The following is a 25,726-nucleotide window of genomic DNA, read 5'->3' as shown; positions in this document are numbered from 1 at the left end:
TCCATCCTGTCACTTCAACTCCATATTGTTTCAGACTATGGAACAATACTCTTCTCCAGACTGAGGGACTGACCACCTCAAAACTTCAAGGGTGATGGACTGATTACATCGTGCTCAAGTATCTTCTGCTTCTATCAATTTTTCTGTACTCGACTGAAGAAGTCTACTGTGTAGGCGAAACGTTTCGAAATAAAGATACCTAACTGTTGCATGTGTGTCGTACCTAACAACCTGTCGGTAATTTATACCGTTTGAATGTTCACATAGATTGCTTAGATTTTATAAATATTATTATTACTTCTATTCTTACTGTTATGTTTAAAACTTTCGTTTATTAGTTTCTCCTGGAATGGCACTACTTCAGTCATTTTTCGACATATATTGCTCACCGAATCTGATGATAAACTAGTCATAGTTCCATGGGAATACTACCTGGAGTGTACCTTAAGAACTTGTTAAAACTTGACTTTTTTAATATTTATGTGTTCACACACTTGAATAATTCAGTAATAGCAACAGATCATATGGAGGAACACTGCCTGGCCCATGCTGGGCAAGTCCTTATGGAGTACCTCTTCTTAGCCATATATTTGTGCATCTTAACATTAGTTTCCAAAGATGTCAACTTCAGTGTTCTTCACTGTGGAATGGATCTGGATATTTCCTCAACCTCCTGTTCCTCGTTTGTATTTGTTTCCTGTGTTTTTATCACCTCATGCAATCGATCATATTTCTCTTAACAGTGCATTTTTTCTCAGTGTTTGACCAGCTTCTGTTCCCATTCTTGTTTACTGTTGCAAACTACTGCTTTTTTGCTGTTGCTGTTGAACTTTCAGCTGTTTTTATTTTATGACTTCCAGATTTAACATGGTTACTGCTGTTGCCTTTTCTCCAGTTTCACGTGCTCATGTATTGTTTATTTGTTATACTGGTCATACACTCTTCGCTTAATTAAATCCTAATTTCTTGATTAATTATTTCATCTTCTGTTGGAGTTTTGGCTGCTGCTGCAGTAGTGGCTGTTTCAGCAGTTGCATCTAGTGCTTGTGGGTTGAAGGTGCAGATTTTGGTATGTGGTGTGGTTGTTATCGATGGTAACCGTGTGAGACTGGGTGGTGAGAAGAGGGAAGATATTGGTCTTGGAGAGCTGCCGTGTGGTGTAGGCCGCGAGTGGCGCCCGAAGGCCAACTCTGGATGTGATATATAGGGGAAAGTTTCAACCCCTGACAACCTGTATTAGCTTGCATTTTCGAAGCTTTTCTTCCTACTATTTGTAAACCATGCCAGAATTTTCATTTAACGCCGATAATTTCTTGGTTTCATTTCCCCGGTTTATGCATATTTACATATGTAAATCTACTTTCAGATCTGTTATGTTTAAATTGTGTATTTACTCCCTGGATCTATGTGACTGCCAGTTGTGTGCAAAACAGGGTAAAAGAACAATAGTAAAGAAATCCTAGAACAATATAAAACATTACCTGATGATATTACTGAAGGCGACTCGATGAGCATAGTTCTGCTCTTGTAACTGCAAATAGGTAATCAAATACATTTAGTATATAATGTTCAGTTCAGGCAGTCAGATACGGGGATATATGCAGTATGCTCGATGTAGGCTGGGTCCATCGATAATATCAAGTTACCGTTTAGTTTCGGGATTACTCAGGCTATCGTGTGCTCACAACCTACACTAACAAATCAAAGCATACAACACCAGTAACCAACGTTCAGGAGAATATACTAATGACGACGTTTCGGTTTGACTTTGACCATTAACTAACTAGGCCAAGTTGAACGGAAACGTCGTCATAAGTTTCATTCCCCTTTGTACAGGTTTTGTGTATTGTTCGTCATGGTGTTGTGCCTTTTTATTCTTCAAAGTATACAACATATACCAGCGAATCAGCATATATAAAATGGGGTGACCATATTCTTCAATATTTGTGAAAAGTTGAATATACCGAGGTGAATTTAATTGCCCCTAAAGGTGGACACAATTATTTTTTTTCTGTGGTACAGTTCAGTGAGTCCTAAAACAGTACAAAGGGAGGATGTTCTTGGGAACTTGTCCTTTGTTGACTTTATCAAATTGCTGAGGGATGGTTGTGGTGATTTATCAGTAATTTGATGCACCTCAAAGGACTGAAATGGGGTAATGCATTTTTATTTTGACAATTATTCAATGAGAATCTACATGACTCCATACAATCGCTCAAGTGTGATTGATGAGGGCTATGAAAGCGACTGCTCCAAGAGGAAATTCTATCCAATACTATGCCGTAAGTTTATTATAGGCAACAGTCTTTACTTTTGCATCCCATTCAATACGCAGTTGTTGCGTCTTATAATATATATATATATATATATATATATATATTGTGTGTGTGTGTGTGTAAAGGTAGAAAGTTGAAAGTGAACATAGAAAAGAGTAAGGTGATGAGGGTATCAAATGATTTAGATAAAGAAAAATTGGATATCAAATTGGGGAGGAGGAGTATGGAAGAAGTGAATGTTTTCAGATACTTGGGAGTTGACATGTCGGCGGATGGATTTATGAAGGATGAGGTTAATCATAGAATTGATGAGGGAAAAAAGGTGAGTGGTGCGTTGAGGTATATGTGGAGTCAAAAAACTTTATCTATGGAGGCAATGAAGGGAATGTATGAAAGTATAGTAGTACCAACACTCTTATATGGATGTGAAGCTTGGGTGGTAAATGCAGCAGCGAGGAGACGGTTGGAGGCAGTGGAGATGTCCTGTCTAAGGGCAATGTGTGGTGTAAATATTATGCAGAAAATTCGGAGTGTGGAAATTAGGAGAAGGTGTGGAGTTAATAAAAGCATTAGTCAGAGGGCAGAAGAGGGGTTGTTGAGGTGGTTTGGTCATTTAGAGAGAATGGATCAAAGTAGAATGACATGGAAAGCATATAAGAACATAAGAACATAAGAACGAAGGAACACTGCAGAAGGCCTACTGGCCCATGCGAGGCAGGTCCAAGTCCCTACCGGCTTAAGCCAATGCACCCAACCTAGTCAGGTCAGGTCACATTGACTCAAGGGAGGAACACGGCAACCGACCCGTTAGCACAAGCTATCAGGTCTAACTCACACCCACCCACATCTACTCATGTATTTATCCAACCTATTTTTAAAGCTACACAACGTTCTGGCCTCTATAACGGTACTTGGGAGTTTGTTCCACTCATCCACAACTCTATTACCAAACCAGTACTTTCCTATATCCCTCCTGAATCTGAATTTTTCCAACTTAAAACCATTGCTGCGAGTCCTGTCTAGGCTAGATATTATCAGCACACTATTTACATCCCCTTTATTTATTCCTGTCTTCCACTTATAAACCTCAATCATATCCCCCCTAATTCTACGTCTTTCTAGAGAGTGCAGTTTCAGGGCCCTTAGTCTATCCTCATAGGGAAGGTTTCTGATACATGGGATCATCTTTGTCATCCTCCTTTGTACATTTTCCAGAGAATTTATATCCATTCTGTAATACGGTGACCAAAACTGTGCAGCATAATCTAAATGAGGCCTAACCAAGGATGTATAGAGTTGAAGAACAACCTGAGGACTCCTATTATTTATGCTTCTTGATATGAAGCCAAGGATTCTATTAGCTTTATTGCGAACACTTATGCACTGTTGTCTTGGTTTCAGATTACTGCTAACCAGAACTCCTAAATCTTTTTCGCAATCCGTAATATTAAGATCTACATTATTTAGTTTATATGTGGCATGGTTATTGTCCTGTCCAACATTTAGAACTTTGCATTTGTCTATATTAAACTGCATCTGCCACTTCTCCGACCACTGCATCAGTCTATTCAAATCTTCCTGGAGTGCTCGAATGTCCTCGTCAGAATGAATTCGACGGCCTATTTTGGTGTCATCGGCAAACTTGCCGATGTCGCTCTTTATGCCCTCATCTATGTCGTTTATGTAGATTGTGAACAGCAGGGGGCCCAACACTGACCCCTGTGGAACACCGCTCGTGACGCTTCCCCACTCTGATTTCTCCCCATTTATGCAAACTCTCTGCTGCCTATTTGTCAACCATGCCTCTATCCAGGAAAAAATTTCTCCTCCTATTCCATGTGCTTTAATTTTCCTCAATAGTCTCTGATGTGGGACCCTGTCAAAAGCCTTACTGAAGTCCATATACACAATATCATATTCGTTACCATGATCTACCTCCTCAAATACCTTAGTGAAAAAAGTTAATAAATTCGTAAGGCAGGAACGTCCCTTTGTAAAACCATGCTGAGATTCGTTGATTAATTTATGCTTTTCAAGGTGGCTACGAACTGCCTCGGCAATTATTGATTCCATAAATTTTCCCACTATGGAGGTTAGGCTTATTGGTCTATAGTTCGAAGCTAAGGACCTGTCACCTGTTTTGAAAATAGGTATCACATTTGCCATTTTCCACTTATCTGGCACCATGCCAGTTTGTAGTGATATGTTGAAAAGATTAGCCAAAGGTGTGCTAAGCTCCTCTTTACATTCCTTTAGAACCCTTGCATACAGTTCATCAGGGCCTGGGGATTTGTTAGGTTTTAATTTATCTATTTGCCTAAGGACCATGTCACTTGTGACCCTAATAGTGCACAGTTTATTATCGTCCTGTTCTACATAATTTATCATTACTGGAATATCACTGGTATCCACCTGTGTAAAAACTGAGAGGAAGTATGTGTTAAAAATTCTACACATTTCCTTATCACTGTCAGTGAGCTGACCCGAGGAACTTTTGAGTGGGCCTATCTTGTCCCTGATCTTACTTCTGTATACCTGAAAGAATCCTTTTGGGTTAGTCTTCGATTCTCTTGCAACTTTAACCTCATAATCTCTTTTTGCTTTTCTAATTCCCTTTTTTATTTCTCTCTTTAACTGAATATATCGATTTCTTAATTGCCCCTCTCCTCTTTTGATTTGCCTATATATGCCTCTCTTTTGACCAATCAGATATTTTAATCTATTGTTCATCCATTTAGGATCATTTTTGTTTGATCTGATTTCCCTATTTGGAACATAATTTGACTGAGCAGCTAGAACTATGCCCTGGAAAGCATCATATCGGCAACCATCACCACCTACCTGACCCCTAGTCAGGTCATTCCAGTTCAGCCCACCTAAGTAATTTTTCAGTCCTATGAAATCAGCCAAGCGAAAGTCAGGGACGGAGACTTGATTGCCATTATTAGGGGAATTCCATGATATGTTAAAACTGAGTGATTTGTGATCACTCTCCCCAAGCTCATCATTAACCTCAAGATTATTAATTAGTGTTTCCCTACTGGCAAGAACCAAGTCAAGGAGGTTATTTCCCCTAGTTGGCTCTGTCACAAACTGTTTTAAAAAACAATCCTGGATCGTATCAAGAAAGTCACCCGACTCTAAATTTCCTGTCAAATTGCTCCAGTCAATCTGTCTATAGTTGAAATCTCCCATTAGCACAACATTTTCGTATGTAGATGCCTTACGAATTTCGTCCCATAGAAGTTTACTGCACTCCCTATCAAGATTTGGGGCCCTGTAAATCACACCCAAAATTAGTTTTTCTCGGCCCTCGAGAAGCTGTAACCAAACAGATTCAGTGGCTGACGCTTCTAATTTAATATCTTGTCTAACACAACAATTTAAATTGTCTCTGACATACATCGCTACTCCACCACCTTTCCTGTTGACCCTGTCAGTGTGGAATAATTTATAGCCTTGTATGTGACATTCAGATGGCATCTCTCTATCTTTCAGATTGAGCCAGGTCTCTGTTATAGCAATAATATCTATGTTTCCTGCACTTGCAATTAATCTTAGCTCATCTATCTTATTTCTAACACTCCTGCTATTAGTATAGTAAACCTTAAGGGAGCTAGTCCCTTGCTGCCCTCTGCTGTCCCCCTTTGTTTTCTGACCTGTTCTATTGTCTTTATTTATAACTTCATGCTGAATGCCTTTTATACATTTACTGTTTCCAACCCTAGTGTTGCAACCTGCTTGTTTCCCACACACACCCATACCTCTATCTTCCATCAGTTTAAAATCATAGGCATTTCACCAATGGCCTTCTCAATCGAGTCTGCAAGTGCTACCACCCCTGCCCCAGAGAGATGAACCCCATCCCTTGCATACATATCATGTTTGCCATAAAAGTTGTTCCAGTTGTCAATGAATGGGATTGCAAGTTCCTTGCAGTATCTGTCTAGCCAGCAATTTACACCAATTGCCCTAGACAACCATTCATTTCCTACTCCCCTTCTAGGCAAGATGCTACATATGATTGGGATCCCTCCCTTAGACTTAATGAAATCTATAGCTGACCTGTACTTATCTAGCAGCTCTTCTCTCCTACCCTTCCCAATATCATTTCCACCAGCACTGAGACAGATAATGGGCTTGTTCCCATTACCTGACATGATATTATCCAGTCTGTTGACAATGTCCCCAACACCAGCTCCAGGGAAGCACACTCTATCTCTCATCTTCTTATTCCTATTACAAAAAGCACGGTCAACATATCTTACCTGAGAGTCACCAACCACAAGAATGCGCTTACCTTCATTAGCAGGGGCAGTAGTACCCTTACCTTCACTGGCCACTGAAGTACATTCATCCTGGAGAACAGAGAAGCGATTTCCTACCTTCAGATCTTCACTCTTAACTTTCCTTACTCTGATGCGCCTCCCATTACTGTGAACAACTCGCCACTTGTAGCAGGTGCTGGGCTGCACCTCACTGCTGGTACCCGTTGCTACCTCCCCACCTACAGCCTCCTCACAGTGAGAGACAGACTGCACCTCACTGCTAGAAGCCTCATTCCCCACATCTCCAACCACCTCACACTCTCTCCCAGGCCCATTGAGGTGGACCTTCAGCCTCCTAATCTCCTCCTGGAGAAGCAAGACCTCCTCCTTCAACTCTCCAAACTCAGTTTTTAAAACACTGCAGAAGCAAGCCATGCTTTGTAACCGTCCACGCTAATCCCCAAAGCATCTATAGGGGAAGGAAGAAGGGGTAGGGGTCATCCTCAAAAGGGTTGGAAAGAGGGGGTAAAGGAGGTTTTGTGGGCGAGGGGCTTGGACCTCCAGCAAGCGTGCATGAGCGTGTTAGATAGGAATGAATGGAGGCGAATGATACTTGGGACCTGACGATCTGTTGGAGTGTGAGCAGGGTAATATTTAGTGAAGGGATTCAGGGAAACCGGTTATTTTCATATAGTCGGACTTGAGTCCTGGAAATGGGAAGTACAATGCCTGCACTTTAAAGGAGGGGTATGGGATATTGGCAGTTTGGAGGGATATGTTGTGTATCTTTATGCGTATATGCTTCTAAACTGTTGTATTCTGAGCACCTCTGCAAAAGCAGTGATAATGTGTGAGTGTGGTGAAAGTGTTGAATGATGATGAAAGTATTTTCTTTTTTGGGTATTTTCTTTCTTTTTTGGGTCATCCTGCCTCGGTGGGAGACGGCCGACTTGTTGAAATAAATAAATAAATAAATAAATAAATAAATAAATAAATAAATATATAAATATATAAATATATACACACACATGTATATATATATATATATATATATATATATATATATATATATATATATATATATATATATATATATATATATATATATATATATATATACACATGTAATATTTATACATATACATATATATACATATATATATATATATACATATATATATATATATATATATATATATATATATATATATATATATATATATATCCTGATGACTACTATTTCAACCCCCTCCCCCCCATTTTACATTTAAGGTTTTCATTCCCAACAAAATGGAAAATTTACTTAGCAACATGCCTACTTTTTATCAGCACCTAGTTACATTATTGTTTAATATAATAATTTTAACATTATTGTTTTGTTTTTCTTCATATTAGGTATCGTGCAGCGATGGGAGGTTCTGCAAGCCCAGGCAGTGGAGCGCCAGCGCCAAAGTGGACAAATTCGGGAATTACAGCGTCAGGTGAAGACTCTTCATGAAGCTCTGGAGGCACTCACAAACCGTGCTAACGAGCTGACTCAAGCAGATGACATTGACACCCATCAGCAGCTTACTCTGAAGTTGCAGGAGGCCAAAGTTAGTATATTAATATTTGTTTTAATTCTTACCATATGAGCGAACTTTTTAAATGCATCATTTAACCATAAACCAATTAACAGAATGTGAGCTAGGTCGTGAGGGCTGCAATAAGTATTTTTGTAAACTAGTCACCAGTTGAAGTTTATATTCCAGATTAAGAGGGAGGAACTAAAATTGTAAGTTAAAAATTTAAGTATTAGACTGAGTCGTGACTTTTTACTGATAGTAGTATAATTTAGCTGATTTGGTCCACTCACGTTGGCAGACTGAACATAGTCTTAACAGGAGCCTTGGCTTCTTGTGAGGCAAATTATTAGAATATGTAAGAGTTTGTGATTTAAAAGTATTGAAGTCAGCTGGCATCAGTATATTATCGAAAGTATTATCAGCATGTAATTCACGTGTTGTATTTGTGCAAACAGATTAAGCTGTAATTGGTATGAGGTTCGGCATAACAACTTTTTCTATGAGACAAAAATATCTTGTATACAGATTAAAATTTATTGCCATTTTTCATGTTTGTTAAATAAAAGTAATGCTCTGCGGGTAAGGCCTTGTGAAAATCATGTTGGTTTGTATTGAGGGGAAGTGCGCAAGTAATGAAATAATTGGTCAAGCTTGTAAATACGTAGTTGCGGTACTGGGACCTGGAGACAAGAATTCGAGGGATGGGCTTGTCAGTGGAGCATGCACAACCCCTTATGTGGTAAGTAAACCTGAAAAAAAAAACATACCATTTTTAAGCCTAACAGGGCATGGCTCACAAGGGCTTTTAACAGAGCTCACAAAAGAAGAAGGCATGCAGTAAGTAGTGTTCATCACTTTTTTTAATAACGCTAATACTGGAGATAAAAACTTTCAGTTGTATATATACTTTTCTATGGCTAAAGTTATTGTGTCCTCTGTATAATAATTTAAAATTATAATGTAAAACAAGTATAGGTTTGAAAATTAAAAAAAAAATTACCTTGTTAAAATTAAAACACAATTATAATTTCAGACTTTTAGCTATATATAAAAATATTAACTGTTGATCAAAAAGGCAAAGTAAAGAATAATTTAAAAAAAAAGTGTTGCATTCTTACTGCAGTCACTAATATGATGAATGTGCTTAAGACATGAAAAATGGGAAGGAAATGTATACATACATACTGTAGGTAGATATAATGTGTTGGAAAGCAATGTGCCTGGAGGAATAAATGGAAAGGATCAAGAGGTAAGGAAAAGTAGTGCAATAATTGAAAGTATGAAGGAAACAAGGATAAGTAACCCTTGTGATATTTTACTTCTGAACAGAAGGAATATTTGATAATGGAGGACTGGTGTCGGAAATCTTGAGAATTTTCAGTGAAAATGGTAAAACTAAAGAACAGAAGAGTGGTAGAAATAGATGGTGAATGGAGTTTCGGGGGAGTGGTGGGTGGGGAGGGAAACGGATGGATGCTACAAATTTGAGACTCCCTGCCTCTTCCCCCCAGTAGGCCTGTTGCAGTGTTTCTTCTTATGTTCTAACAACTGCTTGATACAGTTTACTGATATTTCTCTCATTCATATTCGATGTGCCATATACTTGTAATACATGTTATCACATGGTTCATTTAAGCTGTTGCACATCGACTAGTCATACATACCTCACGTACTAATACATGTACAAAGTTCGTAGCGTCACACCAGTACCTCACCTTCTTTGACTACACCAGTATATGGCTTGGTCTCTCACCAGTACCTAACCATGTTCCTGAAACCACACTAACACTTAACCATGTTCCTGAAGCCACACTAACACTTAAACATGCTCCTGAAGCCACACTAATACTTAACCATGTTCATGCTGTCAAGCTAGTATATAACCATATTCCTTCAGCCACATTAGTACTTAACCATGTTCATGCAGCCACACTAGTATCTAACCATGCCCATGCAGTCACACTAGTACCTAACCAAGTTCATGCAGCCACACTAGTACCTAACCATGTGAATGTAGCCACAGCAGTATGTAACCATGTTAATTCACGTCACACCAGTACCTAATCATGTTCCTGAAACCAAACTGGTACCTAGCCTGTTCCTTAACCCCACACTAGTACCTAACCATGTTCTGCAGCCATGCTAGTACCTGTGTTCCTGCAGCCACGCTAGTACCTAACCATGTTCCTGCAGCCACATTAGTACCTAACCATGTTGTTACACATATCATATTGTAACTTGCTGGGTTTTCTGTGGTGTTGATGATAATTGTAGTTATGCTGTGGTTAAGATCAGTAATTATGAATCTTGTACTAGGAGTGTCCGTAGCAGCAGCTGCTGAGAACATAGACAATCTATTGCTTGGTCATTACCAATTATTAAGAGTATTTTGGTAGGATATAGTATGTACAGATCAGCATGGATGCTGCAGGGAGGGGACAATACACATGTACTATAAGGTAAAAAGCATGCTTACCACTTACTGCAAGCATATTATCTGTGTCTTGTGTTTCTCTCTCTCTCTTTCACATACACACACACACAGTTTGCAAAATAGTCAGATTTAATATAGGACAAAACTGTTATTTGTAGGCATTCCTTATTCTTGCATGCTGCTCATACAGTAATTAGATATTATAGGTGAATATTTGTAGCCTTTATTTAGTCTTTATTTCCATACAGAAACTGTGATTTGAGTGCTGCTTCTTAGGGCCCGGAGCATTATCCTTTGTACTAAATTCATGCTAGGAAGTGAAGGGGTACTACTTTTTTATGTCCTAGTCTGTATCATTAGTGACATGGACTTGTGTGTGTGTGGGGGGGGGGGCTGGACCAAGTTAAATTTTCATTTCGGCTGGTTTGTTCACACCAGAAGAAAAAATATAATCCCCCAGCTGAAGCTGTTCTTTGTCATTATCAGAAAAGAAAATTAGTGCTATTTTATTGTAGTTCTCCTACAGAAGCTCTAATAATAATTGAACTTCCATGAACAAAGCTTTTTGTGACCTTTACAGGCCCTGCAGCAGGAAGTGTCTGCACGCAAGATAGAGGTGTCAAGCATCAACCTGGCAGTGCACAGATTTCTCTCAGACACTGGCTACTCCCTGGCACGCCTTAAGGATGATGTTGCAGACCTTTTCAGGCTCTGGGATGAGGCTGACAGACGGTCAGTGTTAATATTTTCTAGTTCTGGTCCTGTTTTTCACATTCTACATAAACGACATATCAGAACTTGAGCTGACGCTGGAGAGTAGATCAGGTTTATATTCAAGGCTGTCGTGTTAAAAACAATTGTTTGATCAAATAAGGGGACTCTTTCAAGCAACATATGTACCAAGTCATCACTACATGTCCTTTGCTCACAATTAAGCTTCTGGAAAGCTGAACAGACAACATGTTAGTTTTCCTTTTGATGAAGGTGAGTCGGGTTGGTAAGATAACAAAGATGAGTTGGGATACATTACTGTTCCGGTTGTTACCATGGACGAAAAAAATGCTGTTGTTTGACTCACGAAATCGTAATAACACAATTGATAGATTATGACCACTGACCTGATTAAATAGGCAACTGTAAAAAAAAAAAAATGTCTATTACCATTGTACGTGATTGCTATTACTTCTCCCCTCACCATTGGTATCCATTATTCTCAAGCAGCTCCAAATTATTGTAAAGTTGGCAAATTCAATAATTACATTTGGCAAGTGAACCAAAGCATACCATTTTTGGTATTCTAGAAATGAATTGCCAGTCACATTGAAACAAGGATATAAACTGAAAATTTAATGATTAGCTAATAATTGTAATTTAAAGCTCTTGCCAGACAAGTCTGGCACAGAACTGGGCTGTGGGAGTAGAAAAACTTTTGAAACTTTTCAGAGGTAAATTTTGTGTTTTGTTCATAAATGTGCATAGAATGTTTAAATAGTATTTCACTGCACAAGGCCTATGGGTAAATCCTCCATTTCTCTCACTGACTGTTGTGTGACTCATGGCTCACTAAGGGTTTTTTCTGTGTGCCCAGCCAGCTCCTTCCTCCCCATGGGGTGGGGGGGGGAGTTTTGTAGTGGTGCTTACAGCTATTGTGTAGGATGTGAGGTGTTGTAGTTCGCTAAGCTAAACTAAATCTGTCTAACTCTAACTTAGCTTAAATGCTTATAAGTAGCATATCATAGTAGCCTACGGAAGCATTGTTACTAGACTGTCTTATTAATTAGGAATGTATAAAGAACTGTGGCACCTCCATAGGCATAAGTGGGGCTTCCCCATTACCCCGGCTTAGGGAGAGCTGTAACATCTGGAAATCAAAGGTTAGTGCAAAGGTATTTTCATACTCTCATACTGTAAACATTTAAATGGCTTATCATTGAGTGATTGAATATAGCCCACCTATTATTTAACAAAACTATTAATGTTAGGAAATATCAGTTTAGTGTCAGATCAGCCAGGCTATGATGGATATGTGGGGCAGTGGGCCTCCAGCAGCAACAACCTGGTTGACCAGGCACGTACCAGACAAGCCTGGCCTATGGCCGGGCTCTGAGAGTAGAGACTCGAAACTCATCAAAGGTAGTATCAGAGTACTGTATGTGGTTTATTCAGTGTCTGTAACCTAAATTAACCCCTACACTATCTCTTATGTAGGTCTGTTATTGATACTGGCGTCACTCACGTAGATCTATGTTTGAAGCCCAGTGCTCTCAAATGTTCAGCGAGTGGTAAATTTTGGCCACGATATGAGAGAATGGGCCTCTGTGGTGAATGTATATGATATACAAAAAAAATCTAGCCCCATGTAGTGCATGATGGGGAAAAGCAAACCTCCGAGTTTGTGTTTGCTTTAAAATAGTAACTTTGAGGTGTTTTCTAATAAAGGCTATTTCAGTTAATAGAATGAAGACATACTACTGGAATAGAGATGATTTTGGTTGGTTTCAAGACTGGATGTAGCTTGAAATCAGGCTCAAAGTAGCAGAAATATTTTTACTAAGTCTGCTTCAATTATTGGGACATCCTCAACCTGTATTTTATTATCCGAGAAGCGATACAACATTGTTTTTGTGTGATGGATTCAAAATGTAATATAGGTGAGGCCTGGGAATGTGATTAATGAACAGAGGAACTGTTGCTTTAGTGGCTGGTGTGTCGATAGTGTTTACCTTGGACTGTTGCTTTATAAATTGAATTTTTAAATTTAGCAAAATTGGTTAAACTGCCAACATCTATGTACTTTATTTGAGTAGTTCTGAGAGTTAAATGGGCAGTTTCTTGTGCCTAATTGGTAGAATGGATGGCATACTAGTGAAATAGCAAAGAATTTGATCAAATTGAGCTATGGAACTGGTTTAAAATAGGACTCGGTGGGCAAAATCGCTAATGCATAAATTGCACTCAGACTGCCAGCTTTGTGCCTTCATAATTCCATAAATTTTCCATCATACATATTTTGTATTTTTGGTGTCATGATCTTCAAAAAAAAAAAGATTCTCAACAATTTCAGATTTTTTTTTTTAAATTTCTGACACTATCAGTACTTAATTTTGGGGCTTCTGACAGTGAAGGGGTTCCACAGCATTTCCTTCCTGAACATAAACTGGAAAGACTCAAATTTAAGTGATAATGGTTTGGCATAAATAGGAGCTAGCTTACTTTACTGTTATCTATTTTCAACACTTGTATTCCTTGTACATGTATATCTTCTCATTTTATTTACATTTTCATGTGTATATTTCAGGGTGAGCAGCGAGTTGACTCGTTTGGGTGTTGTGGAGGATACCTGGAAACGGTGGGAGACGGAGGCAGACGAGTTATCCAGGGCACTAAGGCAAGATGGGGACACACTTAAGGTCTTAGATGCTGCTATACAAACTGGGTCATTGACAGACACTGTGACAGCCTCAGTACAGGGCGTAGCACGGCTGCTGAATGACAGACGCAAGACCCAGCCAGGCAAGAAGCTGTTATTGCAGCACACTAAGGCACAGGTAAGGAATACAATGCCATTATTCTGACCATTAACCCGTTAACTACCCAAATATTGATCTACATTCTTACTGCTAGCGCTCCAAACATAGATCAACGTTGTATTTTTCCTGCTTCAGAATTTGGCACAATAGGTTTGATAGGCATAGGCAGTATAGAATGGGTCTTCACACTCAGTGTGTACAGTGTTAAAAAATATCTGGGACTACTTAGTACGTTGTGGGAGCACCAGTTCAATTGAGCACCAGCTAGAGCAAACAGCATGGCAAACACCAGGGATTCACTAATCTATCTCTGTTTCTGTCCCTTCTCTGTCTTTTTGTCGGCCTGTCTTTGTCCCAGAGCCACTGATAAACCAGACTCAGGAACTAAGTAAGTTTATTTAGGTACAGGTACACATAAGTACAGTTATCATACATAGTGTAAATTACCTAGGATAATCCAAAAAAAGCCAAAGTACTGTACTGTGCTTGTTGATATGAGGCATAAGCATGGCTGGCAAGTAATATGCATTTCCATCTACCTGTTGGTTCATGAGCGGCTCTCTGAGACAGACAGGCAGGCAGAGAGAGAGAGAGAGAGAAACACAATCAGACATAGCAAGGACAGATAGATGTAACAGTGAAAACAGAAAAAAAAATGCAGAGGTTCACTTGGAGCAGTGCCAATCAGCACTAATGAGTGACTGCACCATCAGCAGTGTAGAGTGACACTCTTGTCTGACACCGTACTTAATGGAGTTTCATATACTTCTAAAAACATTGCTGGGACATAAAAATAATTTATATATATATCTAGACAATAGTATGTGACGAAGTCAGATGAACATATTCACCTGTCATGTGTGCTTGTGACTGATTACTATTTCCCTACCCAATATTAGTGTTAGAATAAAGATTGGCTATAATATCACAAGAATTGTAATTTTTTTTTTTAACACGTTGGCAGTTTCCCACCGAGGCAGGGTGGCCCAAAAAGAAAGAAGAAAAACCCAAAAGGAAAGAAAAGACTTTCATTATCATTCAGCACTTGTGCCATCACTCATACATAATCACTGTTTTTGCAGAGGCGCTCAAATACAACAGTTTAGACATCCCTCTAAACTGCCAATATCCTAAACCCCTCCTTTAAAGTGCAGGTATTGTACTTCCCATTTCCAGGACTCAAGTCCGGCTAACTGGTTTCTCTAAATCCCTTCACAAAATATTACCCTGCTCACACTTCGACAGCTCGTCAGGTCCCAAAAACCAATTGTCTCCATTCATTCCTATCTAACACGCTCACGCACGCTTGCTGGAAGTCCAAGCCCCTCCCTCACCCACAAAACTTCCTTTACCTCTTCCCTCCAACCTTTTCAGGGATAAACCCTACCTCACCTTCCTTCCCCAACAGATTTATATGCTCTCCAAGTCATTGTACTTTGCTCCATTCTCTCTAAATGACCAAGCCACCTCAACAGCCCCTCTTCAGCCCTCTGACTTATACTTTTAGTAGCTCCACACCTCCTAATTTCCACACTATGAATTCTTTGCATAATATTTACACCTTACATTGCCCTTAGATACGACGTCATCACTGCTTCCAGCTGCCTCCTCGCTGCAGCATTTACATCCTGTGCTTCACACCCATATAAGTGTGTTGGTATCATTATACTCTCGTACGTTTCCTTCTTTGCCTCCATGGATAACGTTTTGTCTCCACAGATACCTCAATGCACCACTCACCTTTTTTTTCTTCATCAATTCTATGGTTTTCCTCATCTTTCATAAAACCATCTGCTGACAAGTCAACTCCCAGATATCTGAAAACATTCACTTCTTCCATACTCCCTCCCTCCAATGTGATATCCAATTTTTTTTTTTATCTAAATCATTTGATACCCTCATCACCTTACTCTTATCTATATGTATTCACTTTCAACCTTTACACACCCTCCCAAACTCGTCCACTAACCTTTGCAACTTTTCTGACCAGCACATGAAATTGCTGCCTCCCTTTCTTCATTGACAGTTAAAAGTTCCTCAAAATATTCCTGCCATCTACCCAATACCTCCAGCTCCCCATCTACTAACTCCCCTACTCTGTTTTTAACTGACAAATCCATTCGTTCCCTAGGCTTTCTTAACTTTTTTTTATCTCACTCCGAAATTTTCTCTTATTCTCAGCAAAATTGCTTGACGGTGCCTCTCCCACTCTGTCATTTGCTCTCTTTTTGCACTCCCTTCACCTTTCTTTCATTCTCCATATACTCTGCCCTTCTTATTTCACTTCTGCTTTGTAAAAACCTCTCATATGCTACCTTTTTCTCTTATTGCACCCTTTACCTTATCATTCCACAAATAACTCCTCTTTCCTCCTGCACCCACCCTCCTATAGCCACAAAACTCTGGGTATGGGTAGTGGGCAGGGGGGGTTGAAGAGGGGTGGGATAGTTTTAAAAATGCAGAATTGTAATTATCAGAACATAAAAATAATGTAAATTAAAAAAATATATGAAAAAAGGGGATATCAGCAACATTTCTGCAAGCGGCAGGACTCCATGTTGCCATCAGGTGAGCATCCAGGGAAAACTTCATGGCCTTGTACCTTGGTAAGTACTGATGCTAAAAATTTTTATTTTTCTTGTACACACAGAAAATTGCTCTCTTTATTTTTATTTATTTTTTCAAAATATTTGGAGCGCTAGCAGTGGAGATGTTGATCAACGTTTAGACAGTTTTGAGGTTAAACCCAAAAATGCTGAGCTATAGTCCAGTGGGTTTTTTTTAATATGCTGTATATATAGCTTTCAAGAAGGGTTAAAATAGTTTTGATAACATAAGCTAGCTGTAAAAGGGGATCCAGACATTGAAAAAGTAAGAAGAAACAGCCTTGAATGACGCTAAAACTTTTTTTTATGCATATTCTTTATTAGCATAAAAAATAATTCAACTGGAGTGATTTTAAGTAATTTTCACGAACCACCTGATAGTGTAAAATTGCTGAAATATAGTCTAATAATTGCAAACTGGGCTAATTATTTTTTTTCTTTTTTCTAAAAATTATGTAACTGTTAGCTCAGTTGTTTTTCACAAAAAAAAAAAATAAAAAATACATTTATGAAGGTTAGAATAGTTCTAAATGAGCTCTAGGTATACTCAGTTTTTACATTTACAAAAAATCAACCTCACTGATGAAAAAAGTTCAGTCTGGTATGTCATGTAATATATGACAAGGTAAATACAGTGGAGCCTCTACTTGCGAGTTTAATCCGTTCCATGACCTTAATCGCAACTGGATTTGCTCGTTTGCAGAGCCAATTTTCCTCATTTAAATTAACTGAAATGCAATTAATCCATTACAGTGGAATTCTGTACTTCAATAATTTCGCTATTATCAACTCTACGGCTTATTTATCTATCTCACTTCATCTAATATGACATATTAAACAATATAAATAACATAGAAATCTGATATATACTCTAAAATGAACAAAATATGTCATTCATGTAGTGGTATGGGCAGTGTCGGCGGTGGACGAGAGTTTGTCTGGAGACCGGGCAAAATACTTCATGAATAATTTTGCTAATATCATCTATACGGCTTATTTATATACCACAGTTCATCTAATATGACATAACAAACAATATAAATAACATAGAAACATGATATATACTCTAGAATGAATAAAATATGTCATTCATGTAGTGGTATGGGCAGTGGACGAGAGTTTGTCTGGAAACCAGGCAAAATACTTCATGAATAATTTCGCTTATTTATATATCACAGTTCATCTAATATGACATAACAAACAATATAAACATAGAAACATGATATATACTCTAGAATGAATAAAATATGTCATTATGTAACAGGTGGAGGCGGCCACAACCGCTTCCTCTTTGTTGTGGTAAGCACTGCCATCTAGTGACGGCCTTTTGAAGCCGTCTATTATTATAATTATTATATATAGTACATTATTATATATGTATTATTATTATACGAATTATATTATTATGATTATTGTTGTATTATTTTATTTTATTATCACACTGGCCGATTCCCACCAAGGCAGGGTGGCCCGAAAAAGAAAAAACTTTCACCATCATTCACTCCATCACTGTCTTGCCAGAAGGGTGCTTTACACTACAGTTTTTAAACTGCAACATTAACACCCCTCCTTCAGAGTGCAGGCACTGTACTTCCCATCTCCAGGACTCAAGTCCGGCCTGCCGGTTTCCCTGAATCCCTTCATAAATGTTACTTTGCTCACACTCCAACAGCACGTCAAGTATTAAAAACCATTTGTCTCCATTCACTCCTATACACGCTCACGCATGCCTGCTGGAAGTCGAAGCCCCTCGCACACAAAACCTCCTTTACCCCCTCCCTCCAACCCTTCCTAGGCCGACCCCTACCCCGCCTTCCTTCCACTACAGACTGATACACTCTTGAAGTCATTCTGTTTCGCTCCATTCTCTCTACATGTCCGAACCACCTCAACAATACTGGACAACAGTTTTGGTAATCCCGCACCTCCTCCTAACTTCCAAACTGAATTCTCTGCATTATATTCACACCACACATTGCCCTCAGACACGACATCTCCACTGCCTCCAGGCTTCTCCTCGCTGCAACATTCATCACCCACGCTTCACACCCATATAAGAGCGTTGGTAAAACTATACTCTCATACATTCCCCTCCCTCGAGTTTCGGCAGTATCGACTTTCGTGAAATCGCAAAATTTGGCCTCGAGTTTCGTGATTAGACTCGTGATTCACGCCTCTTGCGACTCGCATTTACTTCTCTTACAACCCCATCTATAAATATATTATATTATATTATACTATTATTATATTATACGGTACCCGTCACCGCACACACAAAGTCAGTTTCCCACGCCATTCACGCTCAGTGTGCCATTGTTTACCAACACGTGACCATCACCCCGTGGGTTCATTTGTAATAATTCATTGTTTTTTGTGATTGCAACTGCTAAATAAGTCACCATGGGCCCAAGGAAAGCTAGTGCAAGCCCTTTGGTAAAGAAAGCGAAGAACACGATCCAGAGGGATTTTGTAGGGTTTGAGGCAGACCCTGACCCTGCCGACCCTCTGCCTGTTGTGGCATTGGGCAAGTCCATGGGGTTGGAGGTGAGTGACAGTGATGTGGAAGAGTTGGTGGAGGACCACAGGGAAGAGCTAACCACTGACGAACTGCAAGAGCTTCAACTGGAACAGCATCAGACCACAGCTGAGGAACTTGCTTCAGAGGAGGAGGAAAAGAGAGTGAAGGAGGTGCCTTCTTCGGTGATTAAGAACATGTGTTCACAGTGGAATGAGTTGCAAAGTTTTGTTTGAAAGTATCACCCTGACCAAGTTGAAACAAGCCATATCAGCAACATGTTCAGTGACAAAACCTTGTCCCACTTCAGGCAAATCATAAAGAAATGCCAGAAACAGACCTCTCTGGACAGATATTTTGTGCGACAGGGTTCCAGTGACTCAAGTTGTTCCCAGTGGCATTAAAAGAAGGGAAGTAACCCCAGAAAAGGACTTGCTACCTGAAGTCCTAATGGAAGGAGATTCTCCTTCCAAACAATAGTGTACACCTTCCTCCTATCCCCTCCTCCCTTCTTCCATCCACCCAGAAATCTTCAGTAAAGGTAAGTGTAATGTTATTATTTTTTACATGCATGTACTTGATTTCTGATTGTTTTCAGTATGTAAATCTTTATTTAATTTGAAAAAAAATATTTTATTTTAATATTTTTGGGCATCTGGAACGGATTAATTTTGTTTCCATTATTTCTTATGGGGAAAATAGTTTCGAGTTTCGTGAATTTCGACTTTCGACAGGCTCTCTGAAACGGATTAATCGTGAAACTCGGGGGTCCACTGTATTATTATACATATTATTATTATTTATTATTTTATTATTATCACACTGGCCGATTCCCACCAAGGCAGGGTGGCCCGAAAAAGAAAAACTTTCACCATCATTCACTCCATCACTGTCTTGCCAGAAGGGTGCTTTACACTACAGTTTTTAAACTGCAACATTAACACCCCTCCTTCAGAGTGCAGGCACTGTACTTCCCATCTCCAGGACTCAAGTCCGGCCTGCCGGTTTCCCTGAATCCCTTCATAAATGTTACTTTGCTCACACTCCAACAGCACGTCAAGTATTAAAAACCATTTGTCTCCATTCACTCCTATCAAACACGCTCACGCATGCCTGCTTGAAGTCCAAGCCCCTCGCACACAAAACCTCCTTTACCCCCTCCCTCCAACCTTTCCTAGGCCGACCCCTACCCCGCCTTCCTTCCACTACAGACTGATACACTCTTGAAGTCATTCTGTTTCGCTCCATTCTCTCTACATGTCCGAACCACCTCAACAACCCTTCCTCAGCCCTGTGGACAACAGTTTTGGTAATCCCGCACCTCCTCCTAACTTCCAAACTACGAATTCTCTGCATTATATTCACACCACACATTATTATTATGTAAATAATTTGTAATTTTTATTCACACAAAAAATATAAGATTTACTGTTATTCCTTATTGTAATAATTGTATAAATAATGTCAACCCATTCACGACTGCATATTGGAATGGACAGTGACATCATTTGTTTACTCTGAAACAGCCAAGCAATGGACCATTTCTCCTAGGTTGAGCTCTATTTCAAGGTACTTTTTGTCGTGAAAGCAATTAAAATTATATCTATTTCTGTAATATATCTCCATTCTATCAAATGAGACCAAAAAAAAACGAGAATACGTACAGCCATAAAAACCATTCGAAATTACCGCAAAGGGGAGGCTAATTGCTGAGAAGTGAACTCCATTATTTATGCTTAGATTTCTTTCATTTTTGGTGTGCGTTAAGAAGCATCTTTCCATCATACATTGCCCAAGTTTCAATAAGATAGTCCAACAAACAAATGAGATACAATTCCCGAGATCAAGAGCAAGAGTCCCTCACCAGTGTCACGGAACCTGCTTTCAGGTCTGCTCGCTTGTGGAAATTTTGCTCGTATATGGAAGCAAAAAATCGACCCATCGACTGCTCATATTTTGAAAAACTTGCACGTGGACACTCACAAGTAGAGGTTCCACTGTACATTAACCCTTTCAGGGTCCAAGGCCAAAATCTGAAGTGGTGCTCCAGTGTCCAAGAAATTTTGAAAAAAAAAAAAAAAAATACAGAATTAAAGAGCATATTTTTGTGAAGGTAATAAGAAAAAAAAAATCTGATCAGTACTTACCGAGATACAGTGCCAAGAAGTTTGTCCAAAATGACGTGGTGGCGGCAACATTGACGAATTCCTCATACGCGCATTACTTTATTTAGCAGTTTTTGTAGTTTTTTCTTTTCTTTTCCAATTTTTTTCTTTTCCTACTAACATTTAGGGCATGAGAGACCAATACTGTATATAATGTATAAATATAATCTCACTGTATTGAACACAATAACCGCACTAAAGTTATTATCATATTATTGTTTACCACTGTTGTTTATTACAATAACCATGCACAAATCTTGTATAATACTAATGTTCTATCATATATTTACATATTTACAATCACTGGAAATGGTTTTAGAGCTGCTGGAGCTTGTGGAACTCCTTGAAACAAGGCACCATGCACAGAGGTACCTTACATTCCTCACACATAAACCGAGTGTCTTTGCGTCTTTGTTGCCGTCGTTTTGTTTGTGCACAGACAATGCATCTCTGATCACCTTCCCTTCTCAAACGCTTGGGTATATCCTGAGGAATTCGAGGACCTTGTTGTATAGCAAGTGTTGTTACCTGGTACTTCATTATGAGTTGTCTGACAACAGACAAACAAAATTCACCATACGGTGGTCTGTTGCCAGTCTTTGTTTGGTACATATTCTATGCATTGAGCATTGAAATGTCCACGAGATGGAAGAAAAGTTTCATGTACCACTTGTAACTTTTACGAACATAATCAACAAAACCAATCTGCATGCCACATTTGTCAACCAAGCGCATGTTTTGTGTATAATCAATCATTGTCACTGGTTTTCGAATACGTTCATTAGTCACTCGATCAACTTTGCTACTGTCTTGCATTTCATTACGGTGAATGGTTGTCAACAATGTGACATCTCGTTTGTCATGCCACCGTAATGCCATGATGTCATTGGCAGTAAACACCTGCACGTCATCACCACGAGCACCTGCGTTGAGCCTGGGCATATGTTTACGATTAGAACGCACTGTGCCACACACATCTGTCTTGTTCACTCGCAAGAAATCACTGAGTAATGGGCTTGTGTACCAGTTATCGGTATATAATGTATGCCCCTTACCCAGATAAGGTGCCATCATGCTTCTCACTACGTCACCTGAGATACCCAATAACATCTTGGTATCTTTCAATGTTTTACATCCAATGTATACAACAATATCCAATACCAGGCCACTGTCACAGTCACAGAGTACAAACAGTTTTATACCAAAGCGTTTCCTCTTGCTCAGTATATACTGGTTGAATGACAGTCTACCTTTGAACAAAATCAAAGACTCGTCAATTACAAGATTCTTGAATGGATAAAAGTATATACTGAACTTTTGTTTGAGATGCATAAAAACATTTCTAATCTTGTATAACCTGTCACTTCTGTCAGGCCTGGTTTTGTCAGAGAAGTGTAACATACGTAACAGTAAGATAAATCTGTTCACTGGGATGATTTCACTGAAGACTGGGGTAGAAATTAGCCGATCTGTGGACCAGTATGCTTTTATATTATGCTTATAGACATGAGGCATAAGCATTATTGTTGCAAAAAGCAAATACATTTCTGCAACAGTCGTCTCTTTTCACCGGTGTAGTCTTGACTGTGGTGATATTATCATATTTGCCATGGTGTACTCAAAATACTTATTACTTTCCCTGACAATAGTTTCCATCAAGGGCTGGTCAAAGAATTCCAGTTCATTGGTCATGGTTCTAAGGGGACAAGTAGGTAGAATTCCACTTTGAGAGTTATCAAAGTGGTGGGGCTTGGGAACAAAATTGGGATTTTGCTGCCAATCCCAGATACGGTTTGCTGGTGGATACTGGACATCATAGGCTGGTTGTGCGGGTGGTTGTGGTTGTGGTGGGCTGGTGGCTGACGCTCCATTTTGTCCTTGAACTGAGGAGTCAGCAGCGTGGGTCCCAGCCTGGGCTGGTGAGTCACGCATGGCGGTGCCACTACCATCACCACTACCACCATCTGCTGATGCCTGTGGTCTATCCATGCCAAGTGTAGCCACATCATCCTCACTATTACTATCTAAACCTGGTGTAGGGCCACGGGATGTACTCCGTCCCCTGGGCACAGCATAGGGTACACTACCCGAGCGCATGCGGCGGTGTACATACTGACGCTTCACTGGTGAATATGATTCCTCACTATCACTACTCGAATGATCGTCAAGAGCAATAAAATCACAATCCACGTCACTATCATCATTACTGAAGTCAGAGGCCTGGCCACGCAAAAATAATAGTTTTCTCTTGCGTTGAGGTACAACTGACCGTGACTGAGGAGTGCCCACACCAGAGGTAGAAGGTTGAGGATCGTCAGGGTTTTCTGCACTATTATCGATATCCTGGTCATTCCTTTCGGTCACTAACTGATCAAAGCCAAAGAATTCATCTTCATTTCCACTTCCATCAGTGTCAGAACTATCAGATAGGAAGAGGAGAGTCCCAATTTTCCGTGGAGTGAGAGCTGACTTGCGACAAGGCATGGTGAACAAGGGTAACTGAGCCGGCGTTCCCACAATGCTATGTGGGCGCCTAGATTTTTTGTTTATGGCACACACCCACCACACAGACCCGTTCTCTCACATGTAGGCCTATGAGCGCTTTTGCGCTAAATTTGACGGCGCTAGAATTTTGGCGTAGATCTACGGTTTGGACACTCAACGTGAAGCCATAGATCTACGGGACGGACCCTGAAAGGGTTAATTTGTTCAGTATTCTAAGTATTGTGAAATAATAAGGTATTTTTGGCCTTGTAAATTACTGTGAAATGTCTGTACATTTATCTCCAGCTGTCATACAAGTAATAGGATAATTTAATGACTGAAGAATACACTATTGTGTATGATATCTGACAATACATGTAGAGGTAATTTCAAGTAGCAAATATCAATTAGAAGAGATTAAGATGAAGTTATAAAACTACCTGATGATGATGTTATAATTTAATGATAAAAGCTTTTGGCTTCACTGTAAATTAGTTAGTTCATATGGTGCTTAACCCTTTCAGGGTCCAAGGCCAAAATCTGAAGTCACGCACCAGTGTCCAAGAAATTTTGAAAAAAAAAAAAAAAATTTTTTCTTACAGAATTAAAGAGCATATTTTGGTGAAGGTAATAAAACAAAAAAAAATTAGAATCTGATCAGTACTTACCGAGATACAGTGCCAAGAAGTTTATAGAAAATGATGTGGTGGTGGCAACATCAACGAATTCCACGTACGCGTATTATATTATTTTGTTGTTTTAGTTGTTTTTTCTTTTCTTTTCCAATTTTTTTCTATTCCTACTAACATTTGGGGCCTGAGAGACCAATACTGTATATAATTGATATATATAAACTCACTGTATTGAACACAATAACCGCACTTAAGTTATTATCATATTATTGTTTACCACTGTTGTTTATTACAATAAACATGCACAAATATTGTATAATACTAATGTTCTATCATATATTTACATATTTACAATCACTGGACATGGTTTTAGAACTGCTGGAGCTTGTGGAATTCCTTGAAACAAGGCACCATGCACAGAGGCACCTTACATTCCTCACACATAAACTGAGTGTCTTTGCGTCTTTGTTGCCGTCGTTTTGTTTGTGCACAGACAATGCATCTCTTCTGAGCAAATTTCTTTTGAGTTGAAGGAAGCTGTATTATGAAATGATCACCTTCTCTCCTCAAATGCTTGGGTATATTGTGATGAATTCGAGGACCATGTTGTATTGCAGGTGTTGTTACCTGGTACTTCATTATGAGTTGTCTGACAACAGACAAACAAAATTCACCATACGGTGGTCTGTTACCAGTCTTTATTTGGTACATATTATATGCATTGAGCATTGAAATGTCCATGAGATGGAAGAAAAGTTTCATGTACCACTTGTAACTCTTACGAACACAGTCAACAAAACCAATCTGCATGTCACACTTGTCAACCAAGCGCATGTTTTGTGTATAATCAATCACTGACACTGGTTTTCGAATACGTTCATTAGTCACTCGATCAACTTTGCCACTGTCTTGCATTTCATTACGGTGAATGGTTGTCAACAATGTGACATCTCGTTTGTCATGCCACCGTAATGCCATGATGTCATTGGCAGTAAACACCTGCATGTCATCACCACGAACACCTGCGTTGAGCCTGGGCATATGTTTACGATTAGAACGCACTGTGCCACACACATCTGCCTTGTTCACTCGCATGAAATCACTGAGTAATGGGCTTGTGTACCAGTTATCGGTATATAATGTATGGCCCTTACCAAGATAAGGTGCCATCATGTTTCTCACTACGTCACCTGAGATACCCAATAACATCTTGGTATCTTTCAATGTTTTACTACCCGTGTATACAACAAT

The 25,726-nt window shown here is 39.3% G+C and overlaps 1 protein-coding gene and 1 long non-coding RNA gene across 3 annotated transcripts in view; one reads left to right on the top strand and one right to left on the bottom strand.

Moving 5' to 3' along the window:
* The window catches only part of LOC138853075 (uncharacterized), a 70,684-nt gene that overhangs the window by 6,208 nt on the left and 38,750 nt on the right, over nucleotides 1–25,726 (bottom strand). The window lies entirely within an intron of this gene.
* LOC128689587 (uro-adherence factor A) overlaps nucleotides 1–25,726 on the top strand; it is a 47,939-nt gene that overhangs the window by 11,078 nt on the left and 11,135 nt on the right. For both annotated transcript variants that reach the window (XM_070087634.1, XM_070087633.1), the window contains 3 exons: nucleotides 7,940–8,139; nucleotides 11,124–11,275; nucleotides 13,842–14,091. In XM_070087634.1, coding sequence (XP_069943735.1) covers nucleotides 7,940–8,139; nucleotides 11,124–11,275; nucleotides 13,842–14,091 — 602 coding nt within the window. The remainder of the gene's footprint in view (nucleotides 1–7,939; nucleotides 8,140–11,123; nucleotides 11,276–13,841; nucleotides 14,092–25,726) is intronic.

This window comes from Cherax quadricarinatus, chromosome 22 (genome assembly GCF_038502225.1).
Source record: "Cherax quadricarinatus isolate ZL_2023a chromosome 22, ASM3850222v1, whole genome shotgun sequence".
Lineage (NCBI taxonomy): Eukaryota > Metazoa > Arthropoda > Malacostraca > Decapoda > Parastacidae > Cherax > Cherax quadricarinatus.
Note: the sequence above shows the minus strand (reverse complement) of the source record. Positions and strands in the feature narration are given on the sequence as shown.